Source organism: Rattus norvegicus, chromosome 14 (assembly GCF_036323735.1).
Source record: "Rattus norvegicus strain BN/NHsdMcwi chromosome 14, GRCr8, whole genome shotgun sequence".
Taxonomy (NCBI): domain Eukaryota; kingdom Metazoa; phylum Chordata; class Mammalia; order Rodentia; family Muridae; genus Rattus; species Rattus norvegicus.
The window spans coordinates 108,537,711-108,565,023 of NC_086032.1; the positions used below are offsets into that span (position 1 = coordinate 108,537,711).

The following is a 27,313-nucleotide window of genomic DNA, read 5'->3' on the forward strand; positions in this document are numbered from 1 at the left end:
GAGAAATCAATTCTCCCCACTCCTAGATTTATATCATTTGTGTGTGTTCATGTATTCCATCCCCAAATCCCTAAATTATTAGTGGATTCTCACCCCATTTTGGGTGCCATATGTAGTGTGTAGTTTTTTACTACACTGCTTTGTGTTCCCTAGTCGGTCACATGTATGCACCTGCCCAGGAGCTATTATAGGTCTGCACATAAAACACACACACACACACGCCAGTTATTTTTAAATATCTTGGCTACTCAGTGACTGGGCATTTCTAATCTTTCCCTTGCTACACCAGGCCAAGTCAGGGAAGCCACTTACCTGGAAACTCATATTGTTGGTTGGTTTTTCTCCTCCATCACTGCCTCCCTTTCTCCTCTCTCCCAGTCTTCTGATTCTTTGCCTCCTACCCGTGCAACTATCAATGTCCCCTGTGCTCATCCATTGCCTACTGGCAACTTTATTGATAGATCAAAAACCAACTGGGGGTGATGACCTTCAGCATCAGTAAACATAGATTCCCGATCAAAGCATCAGAACCACTCCCCTTACAGAGTTTAGGGAAAGAAGCACAACCTGCCCCCCTTTTTGCCTTTGCCCTGCTGTAAAGGTAGATAGAACATGCAAATTCACTTTTGCCTTTTAGGACATGGGGGAAAGACTAAGCCTGTCACAGACATCTTGGTCTCGGCATTGCTGAGTGACTGAACACAGACCAATAGTCATATATCTCCAGGTTTCATTCTACTGAGATAAATAAACTCCTGTAGGGTCGATCTCTTTTAAGCACAGTTAATTAACTTGCAGCTGAAAACACTGCTAGCTGAAGCAAATTATAACCTTAATAAGAAATTTCCACGATTAATTAGCAGAAAGGCAGAAGGAAGAAATGTTACTACATAGTAAAACAAAGGATGTTTCAGCCGATGTGTCCTCAAAAATTGTGAAGAATAAGGCATTTCACACCATAGCACTCAAGACTCAGGACTTGGAGGCCCAAGATGTCTGACATTAGCTGTTCCCTAATAAGAGGCCAGCTCCCCACTCAGTTGGCAGCATCCTTCGAGGTCACATATCTACAATTATATGTTAGAAGTGTCCCTTAAAGGCTTTTTTACTTATGCTGGTCTGTTTTTTATTTGTGATTAAGTTGCTGAAAATATGGCTGTAAGGAAAGCCTGGACCATAATGAAGAGGAGTAGAACAAAGCAAAGGAGAGAGAGGGGGGCGGGGGAAGGAACCTGAAGAAAAACAGAAACAATGCAAAAAAGCATTTTTCAAAAGAAAAACAAAGCCCACACATGCAATACCCTTTTTAAAAAAAATGGAAACAAAAGCATGGCCTGAAATAGAAGCAGTTAATTCACAAAATGGAAGCAAACCTCACAATACGATGACAAGGTGGCAAAGCCCAGCACTATTCCCTAAATAATGCTGTTCACCAGGGAGTTGAAGCTGGAAATTACACATCAGGTCCCAGAGGTTCTGAAGATGAGCACCAAGGGGACAGGGAAAGTACTGCCAAAGAAGTCTTTCAGGGGCATTCTTATACACTGTTAGTGGTAATATGAACTAGGCAGTATCCTCAAACAACCAGAGCTAGACCTTCCCTCCAACCTAGTGATCTCCAGCTGAGTACACATTGAAAGGATGTGATATCATATGTTAAGTGTATGTCTGCATGCCCATGCTCACTGAAGCACCAGCATTCTTCACATAGCCAAGAAATGGAAAGCAAGGGTTCACCACCTGACTGATGGTTAAAGAAAATGTGTTACATACTCACTATGGAATTCTACTCAACTGTAAAATCATAATGAAATTGCATGCTATGATAAGTGAAATAAGTTAGGTTAAAAAAAGAAAACAAATGACATATGAACATATACATATGTATGTTAAAATGTAAATTTCATGAAAGTAGAATATAATACCAGTAAGATGATTCAATGGATAAAGGTGCCTGGTGCCAAGACTAGACACCCACATGGTGAAAGGGGAGAACTGATTCTTAAAAGTTGTCTTTTGACTGCCACATACATGCCATGGCACGGGTAAGTCCACATGCTTGCAAACATACAAATACCTACATGCATACATATATACATACATACATACATACATACATAAATGTATTTTTAAGTAGAAAATAGATTCATATGGAGGAGAGATAGTTAGGAAGAATGGTTAAAAATGTATATGAGTATGGCTGGATAGAACATTCTAACATTCTAACTCTAGAGTAAGAAAACTGCAATTGACAATTTGTTGTACATTTCAAGATAGCAAAGATTTTTTTTATGTTTTTACTACATATAAAGAAACAATAAATTTTTATCTATGATGTAATTAATCTAATCATAACACACTATATACATATACTAAAATTCACACCATGACCTGTAGATGTGTATAAACATCATATGTAAATATATACTATTCACTTCCTCCAAGAGACCAGTGGCTAAAGAAAATGAAAACACACCCAAGGGCAGATGATCTGAAAATGCAGAAAGAAAGAGATAACTCGAACATCTAACAAGCTTCTAAGCAGAAGAAGCAGTTGTGATTCTCAACCTTTTGCAATTCAAATGACCTCAAGCCTCAAAAGACAACACTAGAAGTTGTGATACGTTGTCTTCAAAATTCTTAGTAGATTATTTGTTTACAATGTGGATTCCAGAGCTCAGACCCAGGCTATCATGCTTGGCAGCGGATGCCTGTACACTGAGCCATAGAATATTATGACTCTATCAGTCAGTCAAGCACAGGGGCAAGGGAACACATACAATAATACAACTTTTTGTGTCTTATGTGGAGAATTATTTCCTCCTTTGGAGAATTACATTTCTGCAAAACAAAAAAGATGAAAATTCAAGACTAAGAAAAGGTGCTGTCCATTAAAAGGGCACTGGCAAGCTGCAGAATAACAGCTGTCTGGCCAACCTTGACCCAGACTTGGAAAAAACAAGCCTCTGCGAACTCACACTAATAGGTCATGTGCTGCACTCTGGCACTTGAAGGCAGATCTGCTGTGAGACTTAGACTGTTTACTGATGGTCTGTTAGAGAAACCACAATAAAATATTAAATAGAACAATATGAACTTGTTCTATAGACTAAACCATTTGCCAAATATTACCAGTTTTGCATCAATTATCAAGATTTACAGGGAAATAATATTAAGGTGTAAATTTATTGTAAATACTCTGCCAAGAATAAGAGTCAGTGAGACGGCTCAGTGTGTAAAAGTGCTTGCAGCACAAACCTTGAAGGCTAAGTCTATTCCCTGTGATGCATAGTGAAAGGAGAAAGCTGAGCTGTAGAAGTCATCCTCTGACCTCCAAGTGCACACCATGTCAAGCATTCCCAAACTCAAACGCACACACTAAAAAACAACATTTTAACATATGAATAATAAAAATTTGAGGTCTGGGTGTAGTGCAGCACTTAGGAGGCAAAAGTAGGCAAATCATTGTGAGTTTGAGGCCAGATTAGTCAACAAAGCAAGTTTCAGGACAGCTAGGGCTTCATATAGACCCATTTCAAAAAGCAATATAAGTAAATAAACAAACGAAAAACAAGCAAATATTGGAGATGAAACAAGATGTCAGAAATGAAATGTTATTGAAACAGGGCAATGGGTATTTGATCTACTGTTCTGTTCTTTGTATCTAAGTACATACTAAAAAGAAACCGTATTTAAAACCGGGAAATGGGGGAGCATGATATTATCAAAATATCTAATATTCTGATGACTTTTTGGAAGGCCAGAGGAATTTCCACTTAACAATGATTGGATGAAATGAGTTACAAAACCACCAGACCAAGAGAGATGTTGTGAGAACCACCTCTCCTGATTCTTCCTCAGCAGAGATGCACCTATCAGGTCTATTCACTCACTCCCACCCGTATCCCTTCTACACAACCCACTCCTGTCCCTTCCATACAACCCACCCCTGTCCCTTCTACACAACCCACTCCTGTCCCTTGCACATAATCGCACCATCATAGTGCTGGCTAGTGCTCAGCTTCCGTTCTGCACTTATACAGTCCAGGATACCTTGCCTAGGGGATAGTGACACTCACAGTAAGTTGTGTTTTCCCATATCAATTAAGTAATTAAGATAATCCAGACAACTCCACAGGCTAATTGATCTAGATAATTCCTCACCTAGCCTCTCTTCCTATGTAACCCTATATTGTGTCAAGTTAACAAGGGATGGACTTGTGATGGACAATTTTGGTTGTCAACTTAACTGAATTTGAGATCAACTAAAAGGCAAGCTGTTTGGCATTCCTGTGAAGTTTTTTTTTTGTTTTTTTTTTTTGTTTGTTTGTTTGTTTGTTTGATCAGATGATTTGAAGTGGGAAGACCCACTCTAAATGTAGGCTGCTCCCTCTAGTGACAGCCCAGAGAAAGGATCTTCCTGCAAGATCATTTATCTTACTGCTGCTGTTGCTCCTGCATTTCTCACTGGACTTGGGACCTATATTTGGCCTTCTAACATGAAATGAATACGAGTAGTTCTCCAGAACCTTGTAGGCTTTCAAACACAAATTAGAATTGTTGAGGCACCTAGTCTCATGGACTGAGCAGCTCTACCTATTTGAACCTATAGCTTCTTAGCCTATCTGGTAGGACATCTATTGTTGGATTCTCCAGAACAAATCATGTAAGTCAATCCAGTAATTTCCTTTTGGCATATATTCATAATGTTAGCTCTACTGCTCCAGAGAACACTGACTAATACAGTTCCTAACAACAATGTTGAAGCTTTGAGATCAGAAATAAATCAAAGCCCAATGTGCTTAAACAAAGAACAAACATCCTCAAGTAGGCTAGGTTGGCTGGCCAACAAGCCCCAGGGATCCACCTGTCTCTACCACCAAGTATTGGGATAAGAAGCACATGCTATTATGCCCAGCCCCTAAAATATGCCAATATTAATTAATTAACTATAGCATCTATATCATATAATGAAAAGTCCTTGTAGAAAAGTAGGTAAAAAAAATGTATGGAAACTATATTATCTTCATAATTTTTCTAAAACTCTTTTAAAAATAATGTTTACAAAATATTTCTGTGAGACAGAAATTCTTTTAAAAAGTAAAGATAACAGAATTACAGATAAGTGCATAAGATTATATTAAATTTCAAAACTAATAACGCATAAAAGTAGGTTTTTCTGGCTCCACCTGAGGAGGCAGGCTAGGCTACCTGGAGGCCTTCCCTATCTCTATTACCTGAGACCTAATTTGCACAGTTGCCCTTAGCTCTGCAACGGAACACTAGAGGCAACCTCCCTTTTCCCCTATCCAAACCTCCTGTGAACCCCTCAGACCATACCCACCCTGGCCTTTCCTTTCTCTAGCCTCCAACACTAGCAAGAATTCTCCAAGAACACACCAGCCAACCAGGCCAGTAAAACAGGCAATATTTAGCTAACACATTCTCTAAAAATTCAGAAAGGAAACAGAAACCAAGAATCAAAACACATACAATATACAAACCCAAATCAGCACTTACATCTATAATTACACCCAAAACCCAACTGCCTTGTCACCAGCATAAGAACACAAAAAGAGCCAGGGCAATGCGTCTCCCCCAGAGCCCAGCTATATTACCACAACAGGCCCTCAATATTCTAGCCTAGCTGAATTATTGACAAGAAAAAAAAAAGACCTTAAAACTAACTATATGAAGATGATAGAGGTCCTCAAAGAGGAAATTAATAAATGCCTTAAAGAAACCCAGGAAAATACAAAGAAATAATTGAAATAAATAAATAAATAAATAAATAAATTCCTTAAAGAAAGCTATAAAAATACAAATAATTGGATGAAAGAAATCCCTCAAAGAAAGTCAATTTTAAAAAATTGAAGGGAACAAATAAAACTGCTTAAAACCTGAAAATGAAAATAGAAGCAATAAAGAAAACACAAACTGAGAGAATCCTGGTAATAAAAAATGTAGAAATGCAAACAAAAACTACAGAGTCAAGCTTCACCAAGCAATGGAAGAAAAAATCTCAGGCATTGAAGATATGATAGAAGAAACTGATATATCAGTCAAAGAAAAATGGTAAATCTAAAAGGTTCCTGATATAAAACATCCAGAAAATCTATGAAAAGACCAAATCTGAGAATAATAAGAATAGAGGTAGAAGAAGAATCCCAGTTCAGAGATCCAGAAAATATTTTCAATAAACACACAGAAGAAAAATTTCCGAACTTGAAAAAGGAAATGCCTGGGTTGGGGATTTAGCTCAGTGGTAGGGTGCTTGCCTAGCAAGCGCAAGGCCCTGGGTTCGGTCCCCAGCTCCGAAAAAAAAAGAAAGAAAGAAAGAAAGAAAGAAAGAAAGAAAGAAAGAAAGAAAGAAAGAAAGAAAGAAGGAAGGAAGGAAGGAAGGAAGGAAGGAAGGAAGAAAGAAAGAAAGGAAGAAAGAAAGAAAAAAGAAAAAGGAGATGCCTAACAAAAGTACAAGAAGCATACATGGCAGATGGTGGTGGTGTACTACTTTAATCCCAGCACTTGGGAGGCAGAGGCAGGCAGATCTCTGTGAGTTTGAGGCCAGTGTGGTCTACAGAGCAAGTACCAGAACAGCTAGGACTGTTAAACAGAGAAACCCAGCCTCAGAAAAATAGAGAAAAGAAAGGAGGAGGAGGAGGGGGAGGGGGGAGAGGGAGAGAGAGAGAGAGAGAGAGAGAGAGAGAGAGAGAGAGAGAGAGAATTATCAAAATACTGAATTTATAGAACTAAGAAAGAATATTAAAAGCTACAAGGAAAAAAGAACAAGTAACATAAAGGCAGACCTATTAGAATTGCATGTAACTTCTCAATGGAAACTTCAAAAGCCAGAAGAGCATGGAAAGATGTGCTACAGACTCTAAGAGGTCACAGAGGCCAGTCAAGATTACAATACCCAGCAAAATGTCCAATCACTATATATGCAGAAAATAAAATATCCCATGATAAAAAAATCTTTAAAAAATATTTATCTATAAATCCAGTCCTACAAAAGGTGCTAGAAGGAAAACTCCAGCCAAAGGAGGTTAGCTATACCCATGAGAACACAGGAAATAAATAATCTCACATCAGTCAAACCAAAAGAAGGGAAGCATACATTCTCTCTCTCTCTCTCTCTCTCTCTCTCTCTCTCTCTCTCTCTCTCTCTCTCTCTCTCTCTCCTGTCTCTGTCTCTCTCTCTGTCTCCCTGTCTCTGTCTCTGTCTCTCTCTCTCTCTCTCTCTCTCTCTCTCTCTCTCACACACACACACACACACACACACACACACACACACACACAGACAGATACACACCACTGTTGGAACGCAGTCAAAATACAATGCATGGTGAACAATGCCTTAGGTAACTGTGAGAAAGCCTCCAGAAAAAAAGGCAGAGGGCTTTTTACCTCAGGTACATTTTGTTCCCTGCATTTTGGATGTGATTTTATGTCTCCTGTGACAAACATTTATATCAAAATTATAAGACATATTTGTTCTTGTTGGATATCAAATCATAGCTATAGAACCTACTCTGGTCAGTGTATCCTGAATCTGGATATGACCTTCTGCATTGATTTGTTCTTTTCTAGATCTAATCTAATCTATAGTACATGTCAGGCAATTGTGTTTAAATTGGTCTGTCCTAGGAAAATTCTGGGAAAGGCTGCTCTACTAATATTTAGTATGTGCTTACTGACATTTATTTATATGTTTGTCTGATCGTGTTTTTTGAAACTCAAACAATCTTCCTTGGATCATTGCTTTCTTTGTTTTATTTATGTATAAAATGCATCAAAAATGCAATAAGATTATCTACAGCATTGGACTATAGTTCACTGCATTCTTTCAGGTCCACGTTTCCCAGGTCCAGAAAGTCTGCATAGGTCTATACACTACTGCCACCAGTACCAACAACAACAACAATAACAAAATAACAGGAATTAATAATCATAAGTGTTTGTATTTCTCAATATCAGTAGACTCAATTCCCTAATAAAACGATAGATTAACAGAATGAATATGAAAACAGGAGCCAGCCTTCTGCTGCAGACAAGAAACACACCTCAGTATCAAGGATAACAATTTCCTTAGGGTAAAGGATTAGAAAAAGATATTCCAAGCAAATAGACCTAAGAAACAAGTCATTTTAATATCTAACAAAATAGACTTCAAACCAAAATTAATTAAAAGATATAAAGAAGGACACTACACAATCACCAAAGGAAAAATCCACCAAGGTGACATTTCAGTTTTTAACAACTATGCACCAAACCCAAGGGCACTCATCTTTGTAAAGGAAACACCACAACAAGCTTAAATTACAACATTAACCCTCACAAACTGATAGTGGAAGACTTTGATACTCCACTTTCACTAATGGACAGGTCATCCAGACAAAAACTAAACAGAAAAATGGTGAAGTTAACTGAGATTATAAACCAAATGAATCTAACAGATATTTACAGAACATTTCACCCAAACATGAAAGAATATACCTTCTTCTCAACACACTGCAGAACTTTCTCCAAATTTTGACCACATATACAGGCAAAGCAAGTCTCTTAGATGCAAGAAAATTGAAATAATCCCCTGCATTCTAGCAAACCACAATTGGTTGGTTAGAGCTACCCTAAGATGTTTTTGGCAGCTAGTTTGTCATTTGTATATAGGAGGGTTGCCGAATTGTTTTAGTTAAACTTGTATCTAGTCACTTTGCTGGATATCAACAACAAAACAACAGAGCGCTTATGAAATCATGGAAATAACTCTCTACTGAATGAAAACTGGGTCCTGATGGAAGTAAAAAATGAAATATAAAACTTTCTAGAATTTAATGAAAATGTATATACAACATACTCAAATTTATCTAACACAATGAAAATGGTGCTAAGAAGTCATAGCACTATGTGTCTATGCAAGAGAGGGGGGGGGGAGAGAGAGAGAGAGAGAGAGAGAGAGAGAGAGAGAGAGAGAGAGAGAGAGAGAGCGAGAGAGCGCCATCAAAAATAATCAAACTAAAGACTGAAATCAATAAAAATAGAAACAAAGAGAACAATATAAACATTCAATGATGAAACAAAGAACTGGTTCTTTGAGAAAATCAGCAACATAGATAAACCCTTATCCAAACTAACTAAAAGAGACAAAGAGAATATTCAAATTAATGAAATCAGAAATGAAAGGGGGATATAATAATAGACACCAATGATACCTAAAGAATCATTAGATCATACTTTAAAAACTTATACTCTACCAAATTGGAAAAGCTAAGAGAAAAACAATAACTTTCTCAATAAATGCCATGTACCAAAGTTAAATCAAGATCAGATAAACAATTTAAATAGACTTATAGCCCCTAGAGAAATAGAAGCAGTCATTAAAATTCTCCCAACCAAAATAACCTCAGGGCCAGATGGTTTGGATACAGAATTCTACTAGGCTTTCAAAGAAGAGTTAATACCAATACTCCTCAAATTATTCCACAAAATAGAAACAGAAGGAACATTGTCCAATTCATTCATTTATAAATCCATAATTACCCTAATACCCAAACTATATAATGGCTCAAAAAGAAAGAAAATTAAAGAGCAATGTCCCTTATGAACACTGATGCCAAAATACTCAATAAAATAATTGCAAACAAAATCCAAAAATATACCAAAACATCATCCATTGCCCACTTCCTCCATATCTATTTAGTACAGTAGTTGAAGTTCTAGAACAATAAGACAACTAAAGGAGATCAAGGGGATCCAAACTGGAAAAGAAGTCAAAGTGTCATTATTCAAAGATGATATGATAGTAAACATAAGTGACCTCAAAAATTCTACGAGGGAACTCATACAGCTGATAAACACCTTTAGTAAAGTGTCTGGATACAAGTTTAACTAAAACAGTTCAGCAACCCTCCTTTACACAAATGACAAACAAATTGCAAAAAAAAAAAATCAGAAAAACAATAGCCTCAAATTGTATAAAATATTTTAGAGTAACTCTAACCAAGCAAATGAAAGATTTGTATGATTAAAAACTTCAAGTCTTTGAAGAAAGAAATTAAAAAGATATTAGATGATATCTTTTGATCTCCCATGCTAATGGATCAGTCAGATTAACATGGTAATAATGGCCATCTTACCAAAAGCAATCCCCATCCAAACTCCAACCCAATTCTTTACAGGCCTTGAAAGGACAATTCTCAATTTCATATGGAAAAGAAAACCCAACACCACCACAAAACCAAGAAACTCAGGATAGCTAAAACACTCTTGGATCATAAAAGAACTGTTGGAGGTATCACCATCCCTGTTTTTAAGCTGCACTGTAGAGAAATAGTAATAAAAACTGCATGGTATTAGCATAAAAACAAACATATTGATCAATGTTATTAAACTGAAGATCCAGATATAAGTCCATACACCTATGGACACCTGACCTTTTTAATAAGTAAGCCAGAAATACACAATGAAGAAAAAGAAAGCATCTTCAACAGATGGTACTAGCTAGTCAAACTAGATATCTACCCATGAGAAGCACAAATAAATCCATATTTATCACCCTGCACAAAACTCAACTCTAAGTGGGTCAAAAGCCTCAGCAAAAAAAAACAGACACAATGAACCTGATTGAAGAGAAAATAGGAAATAGCCTTGAATTTACTGGCACAGGAAAAGACTTTCTGAACAGAACAACAATGGGACAGCCACTAGATTAACAATTAATAAACAGGACCTCATGAACCTGAAAGAAAAAAGAAAATAAATATCAAAAAAGAAAGGAAGAAAGAAGAAAAAGAAAGTAGGCTTAAAAAACAAAACAAACAAACAAACAAACAGAAATACCCTGTGGGAACTGGAGTTCAGAATACTGGTTGTATTGGAGAAGACCCAAGCTGGGTTCCCAAAATATACAGGGCAACTCACCAGTCTGTAACTCCAGTTTCCAGTTCCCAAGGAATCCCATGCCCTCTTCTGGCCTGTATAGTCAGTGCATACACATATTGTCCTGACATACATGGAGGCAAAAACTCATTCTCTCTCTCTCTCTCTCTCTCTCTCTCTCTCTCTCTCTCTCTCTCTCTCTCTCTCTCTCACACACACACACACACACACACACACACACACACACACACACACAAATTAAAACAAATAAATCATTTTTAAAACCTTTCAAAAACTAACAGTGAAATGAACAATACTACAAAATAACTGTCACTGAATCAATAATGACATGGTATGATGATAAATAGATAAATAGGGTAGAACAGAATCCATAGCTAAAACCTAGCTGACAAATATATGACAAAATTATATTTTGACTCAATGTTATAAGGCACAATTAGTTAATAAATAATGCTGGCATAAATGGTTACCTATCTTGTAGAAAATGGTTCCTTATCCAAAATTCCAGATGGGGTAAATGTTTAAGTATAATAAATAAAGCATCAAAAATTCTGGGGTAAAAAATCCAGTACATAGCACAATAATGTTATTTAACCAGGAAAAAGTATTTGAGATCATAAAATTTAAAAACAACAATGCTTTTAAACATGTTTTACATTGCAAAAAAATGATTAAAGACCAAGCTAATAACTAATAATAGCTAATAGCTAATAAAGGCTTGTAACCTTTAGCGGTATACAAGAGCCCTTTAATATTGATAAGAGAAAGGCATCACAACAGGAAATGGGGGAAAGATGGGTGTGGTGGTTTGAATAGGTTTGGTCCCCATAGACTCATGTGTTTGAATGCTTGGCCCATAGGGAGTGGTGCTATTAGAGTTGTGGCCTTGTTGGAGTGGGTATGGCCTTTTAGGAAGAAGTGTGATACTGTGGGGATGGGTTTTAAGGTTTCATGTATACTGCAGCTACTTATTCTCAGTGTAACACACAGTCTTCTGCTGCCTGTGGATCGAGATGTAGAACTGTCAGCCCTTCTCCATGCCTTCTTGCAGTCTGTCATGCTTTCTGCCATGATGATAATGAACTAAACCTCTGAAATTGTAAGCTATCCCCAGTTAAATGGTTTTTTTTATAAGACTTGCCATGGTCATGGTGTCTCTTCACAGCAATGAAATCTTAAATGTGAGAACAATGGGAAAATGTGAGAACAAAACTGTGTAGCCACAGGCATGATATTGCTTGAAAAAATTAATAATTACAGAAGTGTTAATTTTTGCAAAATAATAACCATCCCATAGCTAAATTAGATAAAAATAAAGCAATAATAGCAATTGCCAACAGAATGAGGACAGAAAATGCCAATTTCTACATCTAATTTGAAATCAGTCCATTGTGCTTTAAATGGAAAAATGTCCCCAATAGGCTCATGTGTTTGAATAATTGGTCCTCAGCTAGTGACTATGTTTAGAAAGGTTGTGGGCCTTTTAAGAGGTGGAGCCTTGATGGAGGAAGCACATCACCAGGGGCAGAACATCTGTGAAGGTTGTGTAACTTGGCCTATTTCCTACTCTCTTTCTACTTCTGACTGCTGAAATGATGGATCCTCAGGCTCCTCCTGCCAAGCTTTCCACAACATGGCGGTCTGCACACCCTCTGGAGTTTTAAGCCAGATAAGCTCTTTCTCCTGTAAGCTGCTCTTGTCAGTATTTTATCACAACAGAATTGAAACTACTACAGAGTCTGATGAATACTTTTACACTTCAACAAGTCACGCTCCTGGGAATCCACCCCATAAAAACAAAATCACCAATAAAAGGCAGCAAACTCCTACTGCAAAGAGCAAGTAAGAAAATCAAGCACTTGAAACAATGAGGTAATCCATGTCAGCATACCTATATGTGCACTATTAAGCCGACATTAAGAATATACGCCAGCTGACTCAGGAGGATTTCCTTTAAAGCATCTTCAGTGATAAAAACATGGCATAGAAAATTGTGGCTTTATTTTTAAAAATAAAATTTTGATCAAAATTCATTAATGTATATGTGCCAAAGTGGGTCTGTATCTTTGTCCCTCTGTCTGTCTGTGTGATTGTAAGGAACAGAGACGAAGGAGGGAGGGAGAGAGGGAGGGAGGGAGGAAGGAAGGAAGGAAGGAAGGAAGGAAGGAAGGAAGGAAGGAAGGAAGGAAAGGAAGGAAGGGCAAACAGGGAGGGAGGGGGAGAGAGGGGGGGGGAGAGAGAGAGAGAGAGAGAGAGAGAGAGAGAGAGAGAGAGAGAACAGGATGTAGTACAGAAGGTTACTAACACTCAGTACTTTCAAGGGGAAGATACAGTGCAGTCTTAAAAAGAAAGGAGGCAGCTACATGATTCTACTTGAGTTAACTATGTTGACTCCACGTTTAACTAAGAAGTAGGAATGCAACACGATTGGTGTGAGCTTCCATTCCCCCTTCTCAGTCTTCTCTCTTAAACCACTTTATGATCATTTGATATCTTTTCATCCTTATAACTACCACTTTTGTACCACTTTTTATCTCATATATTTTCTATATTTTATAAGATCCTGTTGTTAATGGTTAAATGTTAACTCATATAGTATGTAAGATCACTTTAGATACCATTTTCAGCTGGTAGTTAGGGGCTATGGTAGTTTGTGAATGAGAATGATCCCCAGAGGCTCATGCATTTGCATGTTTACTCCTCAGCTGTAGAACTAAGAAAGATTAGAGGGTGTGGGTGGTGTGGCCTTGTTGGAGAAAGTGTGTCATAGGGACTGGGCTTTGAGGTTTCAAAAGTCCATTCCAAGCCCAGTAGCCCCCTAAATCATGATGCTTGCCCCTCAGGATGTAAGTCTCAGCTACTTGTCCAACACCACATCAGCTTGCCTGCCTGCTACCATTCTCCCATTACAATGATAATGGGTAAAAATCTCTGAAACTATAAGCAAGCCTGCAATTAAATCTTCTCCATTTATAAGTTACCTTGGTCATGGTGCCTATTCATAGCAATAGAACACTAAAAGAAGGAACAGTATAGTTTTATACATAAATACATAATACACAAATAAATTAGAAATCTAAGAATTTAGTCATTATAAACTTACTGGCTGTCAAATGTGTGTCCAATGAGAACATGCTACTGGCAATGTGACCGAGTTCCAGTGAGTAATAATAAATGAGATATTAATTACAGATATATATTTTAAGGAGACTAGAGAGATGGCTCAGTGGTTAGGAAGACTAGCCATTCTTCCTGAAGTCCAAGATTTGGTTCCCAGGAACCACCTAGAGGTTTACAACCATGTACAAATGGATCCAACCCCCTCCTCTGACATCCTTAGCACCAAGAATGCACATGGTATACAGGTATACCATGCCAAACACCTGCACACATAAAATAATAAAACAATTTTAATGTACACTTAAACATTTTTGAGTAAAGAAGTAAACATTTTTGAAGGCCACTGGGACACGTTCCATTCAGGGGAAGGAAACAGGAAGAAAAGGTAACTAACTAGATTTACCTTCATATCTCACCATCCTGCTACCATGCTTTTTACAATAAGAAAAATATTACTTTTGAAATACGAAAAGTCAAAAATAAAGGTAGAATAAATTTATATAAATTGTAAATAAATAATATTAACTAGGATTTAGTATCTAACTCACAGAGTTTGTTGCAAAGTGATAACCATGAAGCTAAAAGGTCAAAGCTTTCAAAAATGGTATTGTGTGGCTCAGGTCACTGTCAACCTCACTGATAAGTCTGTTCTTCTTTAGGCCTTGAGGGTTTGTACTAAACCAATAATAGCATGAAACAGTTCTATTATGTAAAAATGAAACTGCAGTTAGTTAAATATTGCACAATAGAAAAAAGATGGCAATCTTTTTAATTTGAAGACTACAGAAGAACTTCAAGAATCATCTAAAGGCACTGTGCTTAGTCCTAACATTTGAAATGCAGAATACCTGGATCCGGAATATGGACTCCATGTTGGAGGAGGCTTGAGAGGGCAGATTGGTGAGCAATACAACAGCTCTTCTTGGACCCTGCCCAAGAGGAAAAAGTCTATTCCCAACAAAGAAGTACCACCCTAACTTTGGCCTGCACACAAATACTTCAACCTATTTATAATCCATGAGAACCGTATCTGGCCATCAGTACTGATACCAGTGAAAATCAAAATATGAAAAAAGTTTCATAAATGTAGACCCATTGGTCTTACTACTCACATGGAATTGACCTTTTCTTCAGGGCCTTGAACTTGACCTGTCACTGTGCCTTTGCTTGTATTCTTCACCCAGCCAACCAGACCTCTTTTCTTAGCTTCTCCTTCTGTATACTGGTTTTAGAAAAAAACAAGAGAGGTCAAGTCCATCATTAGAAATCTATACTCATAACATGACTCTAATATTCAGAAACTGCTAACCTTGTAATGTTTGTTTGTTTGTTTATTATTTCTAAAATATAGTCTATGGACTGCAGAGATGGCTCTATGGTTAAAAGCACTGGCTGCTCTAGTATGGGACTGGGGTTCAATTCCTAGCATCCACAGGGTTGCTCATTACTATAATTCATATTCCAGGAGATCCAATGCCTTTTGGCCTCTGTGGGCACTAAGTATGCAAGTAGTACATAGACATACATGCAGGCAAAGGACCAATACATACAAATAAAATAAAATAAGCCTATGGAGTTATGTAACTGACCTGGGTTCAGTGATATCACCATTTTTTAAGATTAGCACAATTAGAGAAAATAGACCAACAGTGAGAATTGTTTCAGAAATAGTTTCTCTTATATCTTTCAGATCTATAAAATTCTATTGTGTTTTCCTCACATCCATTCATGTTCGTGAATTACATTGCTAATCTGGGCTTCAAAGTCTGGTGAACCCAAGATTCTCAATCATTGACTAAAAAATATCAGTTTGTGGGTTGGGGATTTAGCTCAGTGGTAGAGCGCTTGCCTAGCAAGCGGAAGGCCCTGGGTTTGGTCCCCAGCTCCGAAAAAAAGAAAAAAGAAAAAGAAAAAAATATCAGTTTGTAATCAACATAAAATACATAAGACACTGAATCATTTCAAAAAGTTCCAATAAAAACAGAAATAATTTTAATAATAAATCATGAAGAACACCAAGGGCTAGTACACAGCCAGAGGGTTATTATGATAAGTTGACTATAAACTAATGCAGGTGCCAGTCTGAAAATCAAGAAAATATTGAAAAATGGGGACAATGGACTGTTAAGAACAGAATTATCCTGAAATACGGAGAGGCTTGACTGATAGCAACCTGAGGGGACTCTCAGGGTTAGCAACCAGAGATCTAAATAGTGATGCCAAGCTCAGAAAATACAACCTATAAATAATTTAAAGGAAGAGACATTTTAAAAATAAAACCAAAAGTGTGTGTGGAGGGGGTTACTGCTGACATGTTCAACACTAGCACCCCTCACTTTACAGTGAGAGATGTGTCCCTGGTCAGAAAGGGTTTCTATCTAGAACCCAGGAAAGAACCCATAATTTTTATCTAGCACACTTGCACAAATGCCTAGTTAGAACCACTTGCCAGAATACTTTTGAAATTCATAGAAAATACTATCTAAAACCCAAGAAGGCTGTAATAAAACTTTAAAGACACCTTTAATAGAAATCACAATCAGTAATTTCAAGAAAACATCAGTTGTCAAGCACAGGATATAAGAAGTATGTTAGAACTGGGTAGAAAATGGCTCTGTGATTAAAATCATTAGCTTTTTTTTAAAAAAGTATAAAATAAGAGAGATTTCACTTACCATTCTGAAGCAAACACCTGAATAAAAGGACAAAAAGAAATGTAAGCTTGTTTGCCTCTTACAAACTATATTTTCTGCCATAACTTGCCTCAATTAAAGTCTGAATAGCAAAATGAATAAAACCTTCAGTATCTGAATATAACCAATGGGTCTTCTTAAAAATTATTTTCTTTTAAAATAAAGACTTTTTGGAAAAAATATTTGAAACCAAAGTATATCATAGATGCTGACTTATACTTTCATCATATTTTAAAATGTTTATTAAAAACACAGTTGATCTGGTGGTACAGGCCTGTAATCCTGGCTACTTGAGAGGTTGAGGCAGAAGGATTACAAGTCCAGTCTAGGCTACATAGAGAATTCAAGACCAACCTGGGCAACTTTGTCCCAAGATAATAAGGATAAGAACAGAGAAGAGGTCATCTAGTCATGCAGCATGGGAAAATAATGATATATTTTCCCATCATGTATAAAGCTCTAGACAGCCCCAATTCCACAAAACTGAATTAGTTAATGAATTAATGAACAGTTAAGAGAAAGTGGGTGATATAAAATTTACTTTCCCCCAGGTTTTAGTATTTCTTTTTTTAAATAAAGGAACTAAAGTCAAGTTTAAATAGCTTAAATTATTTCTAGTTATAGACAGCATCAGGAAATGATGTGTGCTTGACCATAGTTGGGCTTTCAGTGCCTCATCATTAATGGAAATTAATGCCAATGAAAATGATACCTGTGGGCTCTCTGGTGTAGGTGATATTACATTATGGATCATGTGGTTGTGTAGTATTATTTGTGTTAGTTTTGTTTCCTCTTTGTAGACTGTGACAAAGCTGTTCCATTTGGGGTTTGGGGATGTGGCTCAGTGGCGAGGCCCTAGTGTAGCACACTTGAGGAACTGAGTTCCATCTTCAGTGACATAGTTGCACTCGTATATAGATACAGACATACATCCACAAAAGGAATGGTAGCAACTTTGTATTTCATGTTTTATATCTGCAACCAAATAGTGATACATAGAGAACTGGGTTTTTAATTGGAATGAAACAAGATGCTAGATAGTTCCAAATTATCAAGGATATATTCTGAACACTTGGATCCATTACAGAATGCTTAGTACAGCTATCCTAGGGATTATGATGATCCTAAACAACAGATCTCCCAAACTGCAAATACGAAGGTAATTGATCAATTATCCTAGAATCTCCACATATGTACTACAGCATGTAAACTCATAGGCATACATAAAATAAGTAAATGTAAATATTCTTTAAAAGTACCAGCTTGAGCTACAAGTAAAAAAGATCCTACCAAACATAACACACACAGACACAGACAGACAGACACACACACACACACACACCACAGTAGGTCCACCCAATAGAACCCCACTCAACAGTAAAAAAGAACACCCGTACCACCATGTACTTGTATAAGAATCACATGCACTGTGCTAAGCAAAAGATATTACAAAAAATTACAAGCAAAAAAATTATACACATAATGTATAATTACATTCTGGAAAGGCACAGTGACAAAGACTGAAAAGAGACTGTCTGTTGCCTGGGAGGGAAGAGAGTGCTGTCAAGAGGTTCAAGGGAACTTTCTGGGGTCATGGGGCTATTCTCTGAACTGTGCTAGTGATTCCATGACTTCACACATAACAAAAGAAACTGATTGTGAAAAAGCAGAAACATTACCAATTGTAAATTAGACCTTGGTGGATAGCAATTAGGAAAATTTTGATTGGGAAGTCACCAGGAACAGATCAAACCACCTCCAAGGAGGTGAAAAGATGGAGCTTGCAACACAGAAGCAGACCCTAGGTAGAAAGAAGCCGGTGAACACTCCAAAAGGTGTTTTATAAACCCATCATGTCTCCTGATGGCAGTAGATTGTAGAATCAAATGAATGGAATAAAAAGAGCAATAAGGGAATGAAGATGGTGTAATGTCACCAGTGGAATTTTCTGAGATTATAAAAATATTTATAAAATACATGTAGAGTGTGGAGGAATGATGCATGTGAAGAACTGATGAGAAGAACCAGAAGGCAATATGTTATCCATGAAGGGAAAGATGTCAAGCCACATTTTAGTTCCACAGCACAAGCCAGGTGCCTCAGAATACAGTAAGTGCTTACCAACTACATCCCCGGACAGCAACCCAGGCTGTATTGAACATATTCCTCTGAGCTGCTCAACCTCAATAACACCATGTATGAGCACTGTGAAAGGAAAGGCCATGAGCAACTGAAGTAAAAAGGACTTTGAGGGCTAGGACATGGTCAGGAACAGAGCACAGCCCTAACATGCACAGGGCTCCAGGTTCAAACCTCAGCATCAGGAAACATGTTTTGTTGTTGTTGTTGCTGCTATTGTTGTGTTATTTTTTGCTTTTTATTTTAATGGCATGATCTCTTTCTTATGTAAGATAAAGTCTACATACCACCAGTCACTGGGAGTTTTTGTAAAGACAGCACTTCAGATTTATAGAACTCTGCCTAGAATCTAGGGAATGCACTGTTACACACTAAAACATGCAGCCAGTAGCTGGGAGGCAGGTTTGAGGGAGACTTGCAAACGGTTTTCACTTCAGGCCAAGAGTCACATTATAAGACAGATATGGAGTCCAGCAGTACAACATTTGGTTATCATGAACAAGACCCTGGGCTCAAGCCCTAGTGATTGCTTCCCGTCAGGGTGGTTCAGTTGGTATGGATGAGAAATCATATGCTCACTTGTCAAGTCTGCCTCACTAGCTTGCAAATCAGGAGTGCACAAGAAGCCTTGGATAGTGGAGGGCAAACCCTAAACTCCTGTACCCTATCATGACCTGGTGTTGAAGCTGTCCAGGTGACCTGACAGCTCAGGCTGTTCCCTCCACCCTTAATAGTTACTGAAAGGGAGTTCATGTCACTTCTCACCCTAACAAAGAGTAATATTCTCTTGGTATTTATGAACAACAAGGACAAGTGAAGGCTTATAACTCAAACAGGGGCTGAGAAGACGTCTCAGTCACTAAAATGTTTGCTAGACAAGCAAGAAGTCCAGAGTTTGTTTCCTCAGCACCCATGTGAAAGTATGGTATCCCATTCACACCTGCAAACCCAGCTCCAAGAGGAACAGAGACAAGAGGACCACTAGAGCTTGCAAGCCCTGGGTTTAGCAAAAAATATTGCCTCAAAGGACAGATAGTGACAAAGAAGAAAACAAATATTTTCGTTGGTTCTCCATGTGCACAAACACACGTGTGCAACGCATTCATACACACAAATAAACAAACCCTTTTTAAAAATAAGACAGCGGGTAATAGAGGAAGACACCTGACATCAACTTCTCCACACACACATGCTCAAGTGAACATAACTATACATATTTATTCACATATACCACACAGACACACATTAGATAATGGAGAGATGGTGGATAGATAGGTGATGGATGGATGGATAGATAGATAGATAGATAGATAGATAGATAGATAGATAGATAGATAGATAGATAGATGGTAGATACTCATAGCTTAGAGCAAGGGAGTTTGAGGAGTTGTGTTGTTGTTGTTGTTGTTGTTTTGTTATTTTGAGACAAGTTCTCACCATGTAGCCCAGCCTGGTCTCACATTCAGTATGTAGCCCACATTGGCTTTGAACTGGCAATCTCCTCTCAGAAAACAATTTTTTTTAATTTTTTCCATCTTTATTAAATTGGGTATTTCTTATTTACATTTCAAATGTTATTCCCTTTCCCGGTTTCCAGGCCAACATCTCACTAACCCCTCCCCTTTCCTGTCTTCATATTAAATAGTAAGGTCCATGAGGGCAACATCTTTCTGCTAGACCAGAGCTCTGCACACAGGTGTTACATAGGTACAAAAAAAAGAGCTAGTTGAAGAATCTCTGTAACAATTATTAATATTATATACATATAGCCATATTGATATCAATTAGAATTTAGGTTCACTTTCAACATAAGATGCTACATTTATTGCATTCAAAGTTCTGGAATGAAGCTTAAGACTTCTACACCGATTCTAGAAGAACCTTACATAAGTAATAACAGAAACTGAATACATAATATGTATCTATGAATACACTTACATGTATTATGTATACATTATGTACACAAACATGGCTATGTGCATTTGACATAAAAGATAGCAGAGAGTTACTAGATAATATTATCTAGGTATAGAATACTAGGTATATACATAGATTTTGTACATACATATTTATATACATATATGTACAACATATATACAAAAATTGGGAGTCTTAGAAACAGAGGATTTGTGGTAGAGAACTGAGCAAGATATGGGGGCTACTAATTTCCATTGGGTCTTTAATACTGATTTGTTGTGAATCCAAGCATATATGTGAATTTGATTTAAACTCCCAAAGTTTTACATTTAAAAGTATTTGTAACTATGAATGGTAGGGACACACATACACACACATGCACTTATGTGCATGCACACACACACACACACATATATATCACATGTATACATATATACACATATATGTGAGTAGGTATGCATTTGTGTGTGTTTTAAGATCAATACATATATTAAAATAACTATAGGATCCATAAAAGAGACATAGTTTCAGTCCAATTTCATACTACTTAACCAACTGTTTAACCTATGTCACTAATCAAGCAGTGATATTTGGGGGGAAAATTGAATTATTATTAATATGTGATTAAGTACTTAATAGAAATTGAGGCTGCCTTAGTAGCATATCTAATATGTGGGGGCTAAGCCCATATAGTTGTTCTGTAGCATGTTTAAATGTTGATTATGTTTATCTATTATATGATTGCTTGTGACAGTTGCTGCTAGCTGCCTATTCAAAACTCTGTCTCCCTTTCTTCTTAACAGAATTCTAATTTTCACCTATGAGCAGCAAATGACCTGCATTTCCCAGTCTTCTCACGACTTCATAGTAGTGGCCAGTGAGACAAGTGAAGCTGTTGGTCAAGGCTTAAGAAAGCTCTCCCACAGGGGCTGACAAAGAATATATGACTGGAGTGTCAGCAGCCATTTTGAAACCATGAGGCCTTGGAGCTGACTTGCTAAGAGCTTTAATGTGCCAGGAAACAGAAGAGAAAGGAGAGATTGAAATGAGAACCAGGAATGAGAAGTGTTCTTTGGACAGAGGTAGTGTGGGGAAGTAGTAGAAATATTCTGGAACTAGATAACAGTAACAGCTTGAAATACTAAAAAAACACTTTAACATAATATAAAAATGTGTCAATCTCTAAAGATCCTATAAAAATGGAAGGACAAAGACAAGACAGCACTGTGGTATAGGCTTTTCTAATCTGCAATGCTGATCACTATAAAGCCGATTATATGCATGTACCTGGCACTTCCCCCAAACTCTGCTCTCTTTCTTCCCTCGTAAATAATTCAGAGAATGAAGGCAGATATTATTTATTGGGGTCTTCATTTTAAATCCTTAGAAGGAATGTGTCAAATAGTCTCAAGATCTCCAGCTCAGCACTGAGCCATACAGACATCATCAAAGTTTCATAGCCCATTTGAATCTTCTAGAATCTTTCCAAAAGGGATGGCCCCTAGTTTGCTGTATACTGTGTGGTGGAAAGCCATCTAAGTAGAAACAAAAGGTAAATATGCAGACATGTTTCCTGCAGTTTATCAATTGTGTCTAGAACACAACATTTCAGTCAGGGCCTCCGTTGGAGAACAGGCTTCTATTGAGCTTTCACAGCTCCTTGCCTCCACCCTGCTTCCACTTGATTAAAAAAAAAAAAAAAAAAAAAAGGAAGAGCTGGTGTGACATATTGCTCTATAAACTGGGACAGACATAGGCTCCTTCAGCCATGAGACATCCAAGTGCAATGTGTTGCTTGGTCAAGCTCAGTCAGCAGCAGCCTGTTTCTTACTTGATGGAAAGAAACAGAAAATACAAGTGAGTATTTGCAAAGGAAATATTCTTTAAATCTACAAGGAAACACTGACATCCAAAGAAACCATATGACAAGTCTAAATGCCTGAATTATTTTTTATAAAGTATTTACCTATGTAATGCATGCCTTCATCTTTTTTTTATCTTTATTAAGTATTTCTTATTTACATTTCGATTTTTATTCCCCTTCCCAGTTTCCAGGCCAACATCCCCCTAATCCCTTCCCCTCCCCTTCTATATGGGTGTTCCCCTCACTATCCTCCCCCAATTAGTGCCCTCTCCCCAACAATCACATTCACTGGGGGTTCAGTCTTGGCAGGACCAAGGGCTTCCCCTTCCACTGGTGCTCTTACTAGGCTATTCATTGCTACCTATGAAGTTGGAGCCCAGGGTCAGTCCATGTATAGTCTTTGGGTAGTGGCTTAGTCCTGGAAGCTCTGCTTGCTTGGCATTATTGTTCATATGGGGTCTCGAGACCCTTCAAACTCTTCTCGTCCTTTCTCTGATTCCTTCAACGGGGCTCCCGTTCTCAGTTCAGTGGTTTGCTGCTGGCATTGGCCTCTGTATTTGCTGTATTCTGGCTGTGTCTCTCAGGAGAGATCTACATCCGGTTTCTGTCGGCCTGCACTTTTTTTTTTTTATTAACTTGAGTATTTCTTATTTACATTTAAAATGTTATTCCCTTTCCCGGTCCCCAGGCCAACATCCCTTCACAATAGTCACAAATAATATAAAATACCTTGGTGTGACGCTAACCAAGCAAGTGAAAGATCTGTATGACAAAAACTTCAAGTCTCTGAAGAAAGAAATTGAAGAGGATCTCAGAAGATGGAAAGATCTCACATGCTTATGGATTAGCAGGATCAATATTGTAAAAATGGCCATTTGGCCAGAAGCAATCTACAGATTCAATGCAATCCCCACCAAATTCCAACTCAATTCTTCATAGAGTTAGAAAGAGCAATTTGCAAATTCAATTAGAATAACAAAACAATAACAATAGCATAAAGAAAAAAAGAAAAACTCAGGATAGTGAAAACTATTCTCAACAATAAAAAAAAAACTTCTGGAGTGATCACCATCCCTGACCTCAAGCTGTATTACAGAGCAATCATGATTTAAAAAAACAAAAACAAAAACAAAAACAAAAACCAAAAACAAAACAAAAAACCTGTATGGCATTAGTACAGAGACAGACAGGTAGATCAGTGGAATAGAATTGAAGACCCAGAAATGAACCCACACATCTTGATCTTTGACAAGGAGTTAAAACCATCCAATGGGAAAAAGACAACATTTTCAACAAATGGTGCTGGTTCAACTGAATGCAAATGGACACATTCTTACCTCCTTGTATAAAGCTCAAGTCCAAGTGGATCAAAGACCTCCACATAAAACCAGATACACTCAAAGTAATAGAAGAGAAAGTGGGGAAGAGCTTCGAACACATAGGCACAGGGGAAATTTTCCTGAACAGAACACCAAAGGCTCTGTTCCAAGATCTGCTCTAAGATCAAGAATCGACAAATGGGAGTTCATGAAATTGCAAAACTTCTGAACAGCAAAGGATACTGTCAATAAGACAAAATGGTAACCAACCAATTGGGATCCTACATCAGATAAACAGCTAATATCTAATATACAAAAGAACTCAAGAAGTTAGACTCCAGAAAAATCAAACAACCTTATTTTAAAATGGGGTACAGAGGTAAACAAAGAATTCTCAACTGAGGAATATTGAATGACTGAGAAGTACCTAAAGAAATGTTCAATATCCTTACTCATTAGGGAAATGCAAATAAAAAACTCAAGTGGTAGGATGTGGAGAAAGAGGATTGCAAGCTGGTACAACCACTGTGGAAATCAGTCTGGGGGTTCCTCATAAAATTGAATATAGTACTACCTGAGGACCCAGCTGTACCACTCCTGGGCATATACCCAAAAGATGCTCCAACATATAACAAGGACATATGCTCCACTATGTTCATAGTAGCCTTATTTATAATAGCCAGAAAGAAGCTGGAAGCTGGAAAGAACCTAGATGTCCTTCAACAGAGGAATGAGAAAATATGCTGCATTTACACAATGGAGTACTACTCAGATATTAAAAACAATGTCATTATGAAATTCTTTGGCAAATGGAAGGAAGTAAAAAATATCATCCTGAGTGAGATAACTTAATCACAAAAAAAGGTATGCACTCACTAACAAGTAGATATTAGCCCCAAAACCTCGAAATACTCAAGAAACAATTCCCAGACTATATGAAGCTCAAAAAGGAAGACCAAAGTGTGATGCTTCAGTCCTTCTTAGAAGGGGGAACAAAATACTCATAGGAGGAGATATGGAGACAAAGTTTGGAGCAGAGACTGAAGGAAAGGTCATCCAGATACTGCCCCACCTGGGGATCCAGCCCATGTACATACAGCCACCAAACCCAGTCACTATTGCTAACGCCAAGAAGTGCTTGCTGACAGAAGTCTGATATGTATGCCTCCTAAGAGGTATGGTTTTCCCAATGCAGGGGAATGCCAGAGTGTTGAGGTGGGAGTGGGTAGGTGGGAATGGGAGCATCTTCATAGAAGCAGGGCAGGGAGGCAGGGGATAGGAGAGAGGGGAAACAGGATGACATTTTAAATATAAAAACATAAAATATCCAATTTAAAAAAGCAAAGAAACATTGCATGCCAAGTCACAGCTACAAAAGTCATAACAAAGACTCAGTCCCCTGTCAGGAGTCTACATGAAAGCCTCCCCACTTCCCCACTTCCACTAACAGAAATTTACAATGAAAACAAACATCATAGAGTTTCTATGGAAGAGGGATATTTGTAAAAGGGAAAGATAGCAAAGGAGAAAATGTTAAAAGTAACTTTGCAGTAGAGAAACCAGCAAACACTATCTCTGGAGATCAAGGTCAACATGAACTGTGATGAGTCTCCATGACACCTATCACACACAATGGAAATGGGACATTACCTTTGAGGTCTTTTGTCCTCAAATCCATAACCTAGTCTTGTCATGTCAAAACGATCAGATAAGGGCTAGCAAGGTGGCTCACTGGAAAAGACCTCTTTAAGACCGATTATTGAGTTTCATCCCCAGGACCCACATGGTAGAAAGCAAGAAACTAATTCGTGGGCTGAAGAGATGGTACTTTGGTTACGTGTACAACATGTACTGTTTGTCTAATAAACCTGAGTTCAGATTCGAACAGCCAAGTCCAGTATCTCATGAATGCCTACTATACAACACCAGTGCCTGGTGATTCAATGACCTCTTTGGCCTCTAAGGTTATCCACACTCATATGCACATACTCATGTATGTGTCACAGACATACACACATACATATCATTTAAAATAAAAATACACATTTTAATCACTTAAAGATTAAAAATAAAGCTTTTCTAAAAAGTGAGTAACTTCCCAAAGTCCCTTACATGAATGTTGTGGAATGCTCAGAACCGAATACTTTCATCTGGACTTTGCCTCCACTCTCATATTTTATATACTGTGTTTAAGTGACTTATCGTGGCATGTATTAATCATGGTTCCAGATGTCCTCAAGTTGACAAACAAAAGTAACCATCACAAGTCCACCTTGACTCATAATCATGTTACCTTATATCATGATGAACTTAATGAAAAAGAATAACCAGGTCATAATTATGCCTAAATATCATATAAATATCCCATGTACAATTGCAAATGCATTTTACATTTAATGAGGTCATAATTATACCTAATATGCTATAATTATTGCTCATATAATTACAAATGTATTATAATTTTAGAATAGGTGGCAATATCCCTCAAGGGACAGTCTTTTACCATCTCTGTGGTGATTTGAAAAGGTTAGGCTACTATAGACTCATGTGTTCCAATGTTTAGCTCATAGGAAGTGGGACTATTTGGGGTGTGGCCTTATGGAAGGAGGTGTGGTCTTATTAGAAGAAGTGTGTCGCTGTGGAAGCAGAGCTTTGTAGTCTTAAATGTTCAAATTATGCCCAGTGAGAAACACATCCAGTCTTCTCCTGGCTGCTTTTGGATCAAAATATAGACTTTCACCTTCTCTAGCACTGTGTCTGCCCACATGCTAACATGCTTCCTGCCATGATGATTATGGACTAAACCTCTGAAACTGTAAGCCAGGCCCAATTAAATGTTTTCCTGATTAAGAGTTGCCTTGAAGAGACTTGATGTGCCAGGGTGAGGAGGATACCTGAGGGGGTTGGGAGGTGCTCTACTCTCGAAAGGAAAAGAGGAAGGGGGGGAAAGACTTATTGGAGAGGGGTACTGGGTAGAGTGACAGTGATCAGGAGGCAAAATGGATAAAAAAAAATAAATAAGAAAGAGTTTCCTTGGTCATGTTGTCCCCTCAGAGCAATAAATTTTAACTAAGACATTCTTAACCTTAAATATAATAATCTTTGATAGTCTCTTAATTAATGTTACATCACATGATAAAGAACTTAAAGAAAACACAAATATCTGTACAAATACATTCTTAACAAAATATGACAGAAATACTCATGACAATTAAACCCTTGTTTCTGCAACTGATCATGTGGACTCAGCTGGTATTTATAACTACCTTTCTCTACTACCCTTTCTGAATTTCCCCAATACTCAGTAAATACCTCAGAAGATTTTGGCTTCTTTTTGGGAAGAGTGACCAATGCCATCATTC

The 27,313-nt window shown here is 37.6% G+C and overlaps 1 protein-coding gene across 7 annotated transcripts in view; it reads right to left on the reverse strand.

Moving 5' to 3' along the window:
• Positions 1 to 27,313, reverse strand: part of Acyp2 (acylphosphatase 2) — a 169,531-nt gene that overhangs the window by 134,874 nt on the left and 7,344 nt on the right. For all 7 annotated transcript variants that reach the window (XR_010057399.1, NM_001169145.1, XM_017599325.3 and 4 more), the window contains 2 exon segments: positions 16,695 to 16,711; positions 15,132 to 15,241 (listed from right to left, as the gene is read on the reverse strand). Coding sequence is in view for 6 of the 7 variants with exons in the window: in NM_001169145.1 (NP_001162616.1) it covers positions 15,132 to 15,241; positions 16,695 to 16,711 (127 nt within the window). In the remaining variant the exon portion in view is untranslated.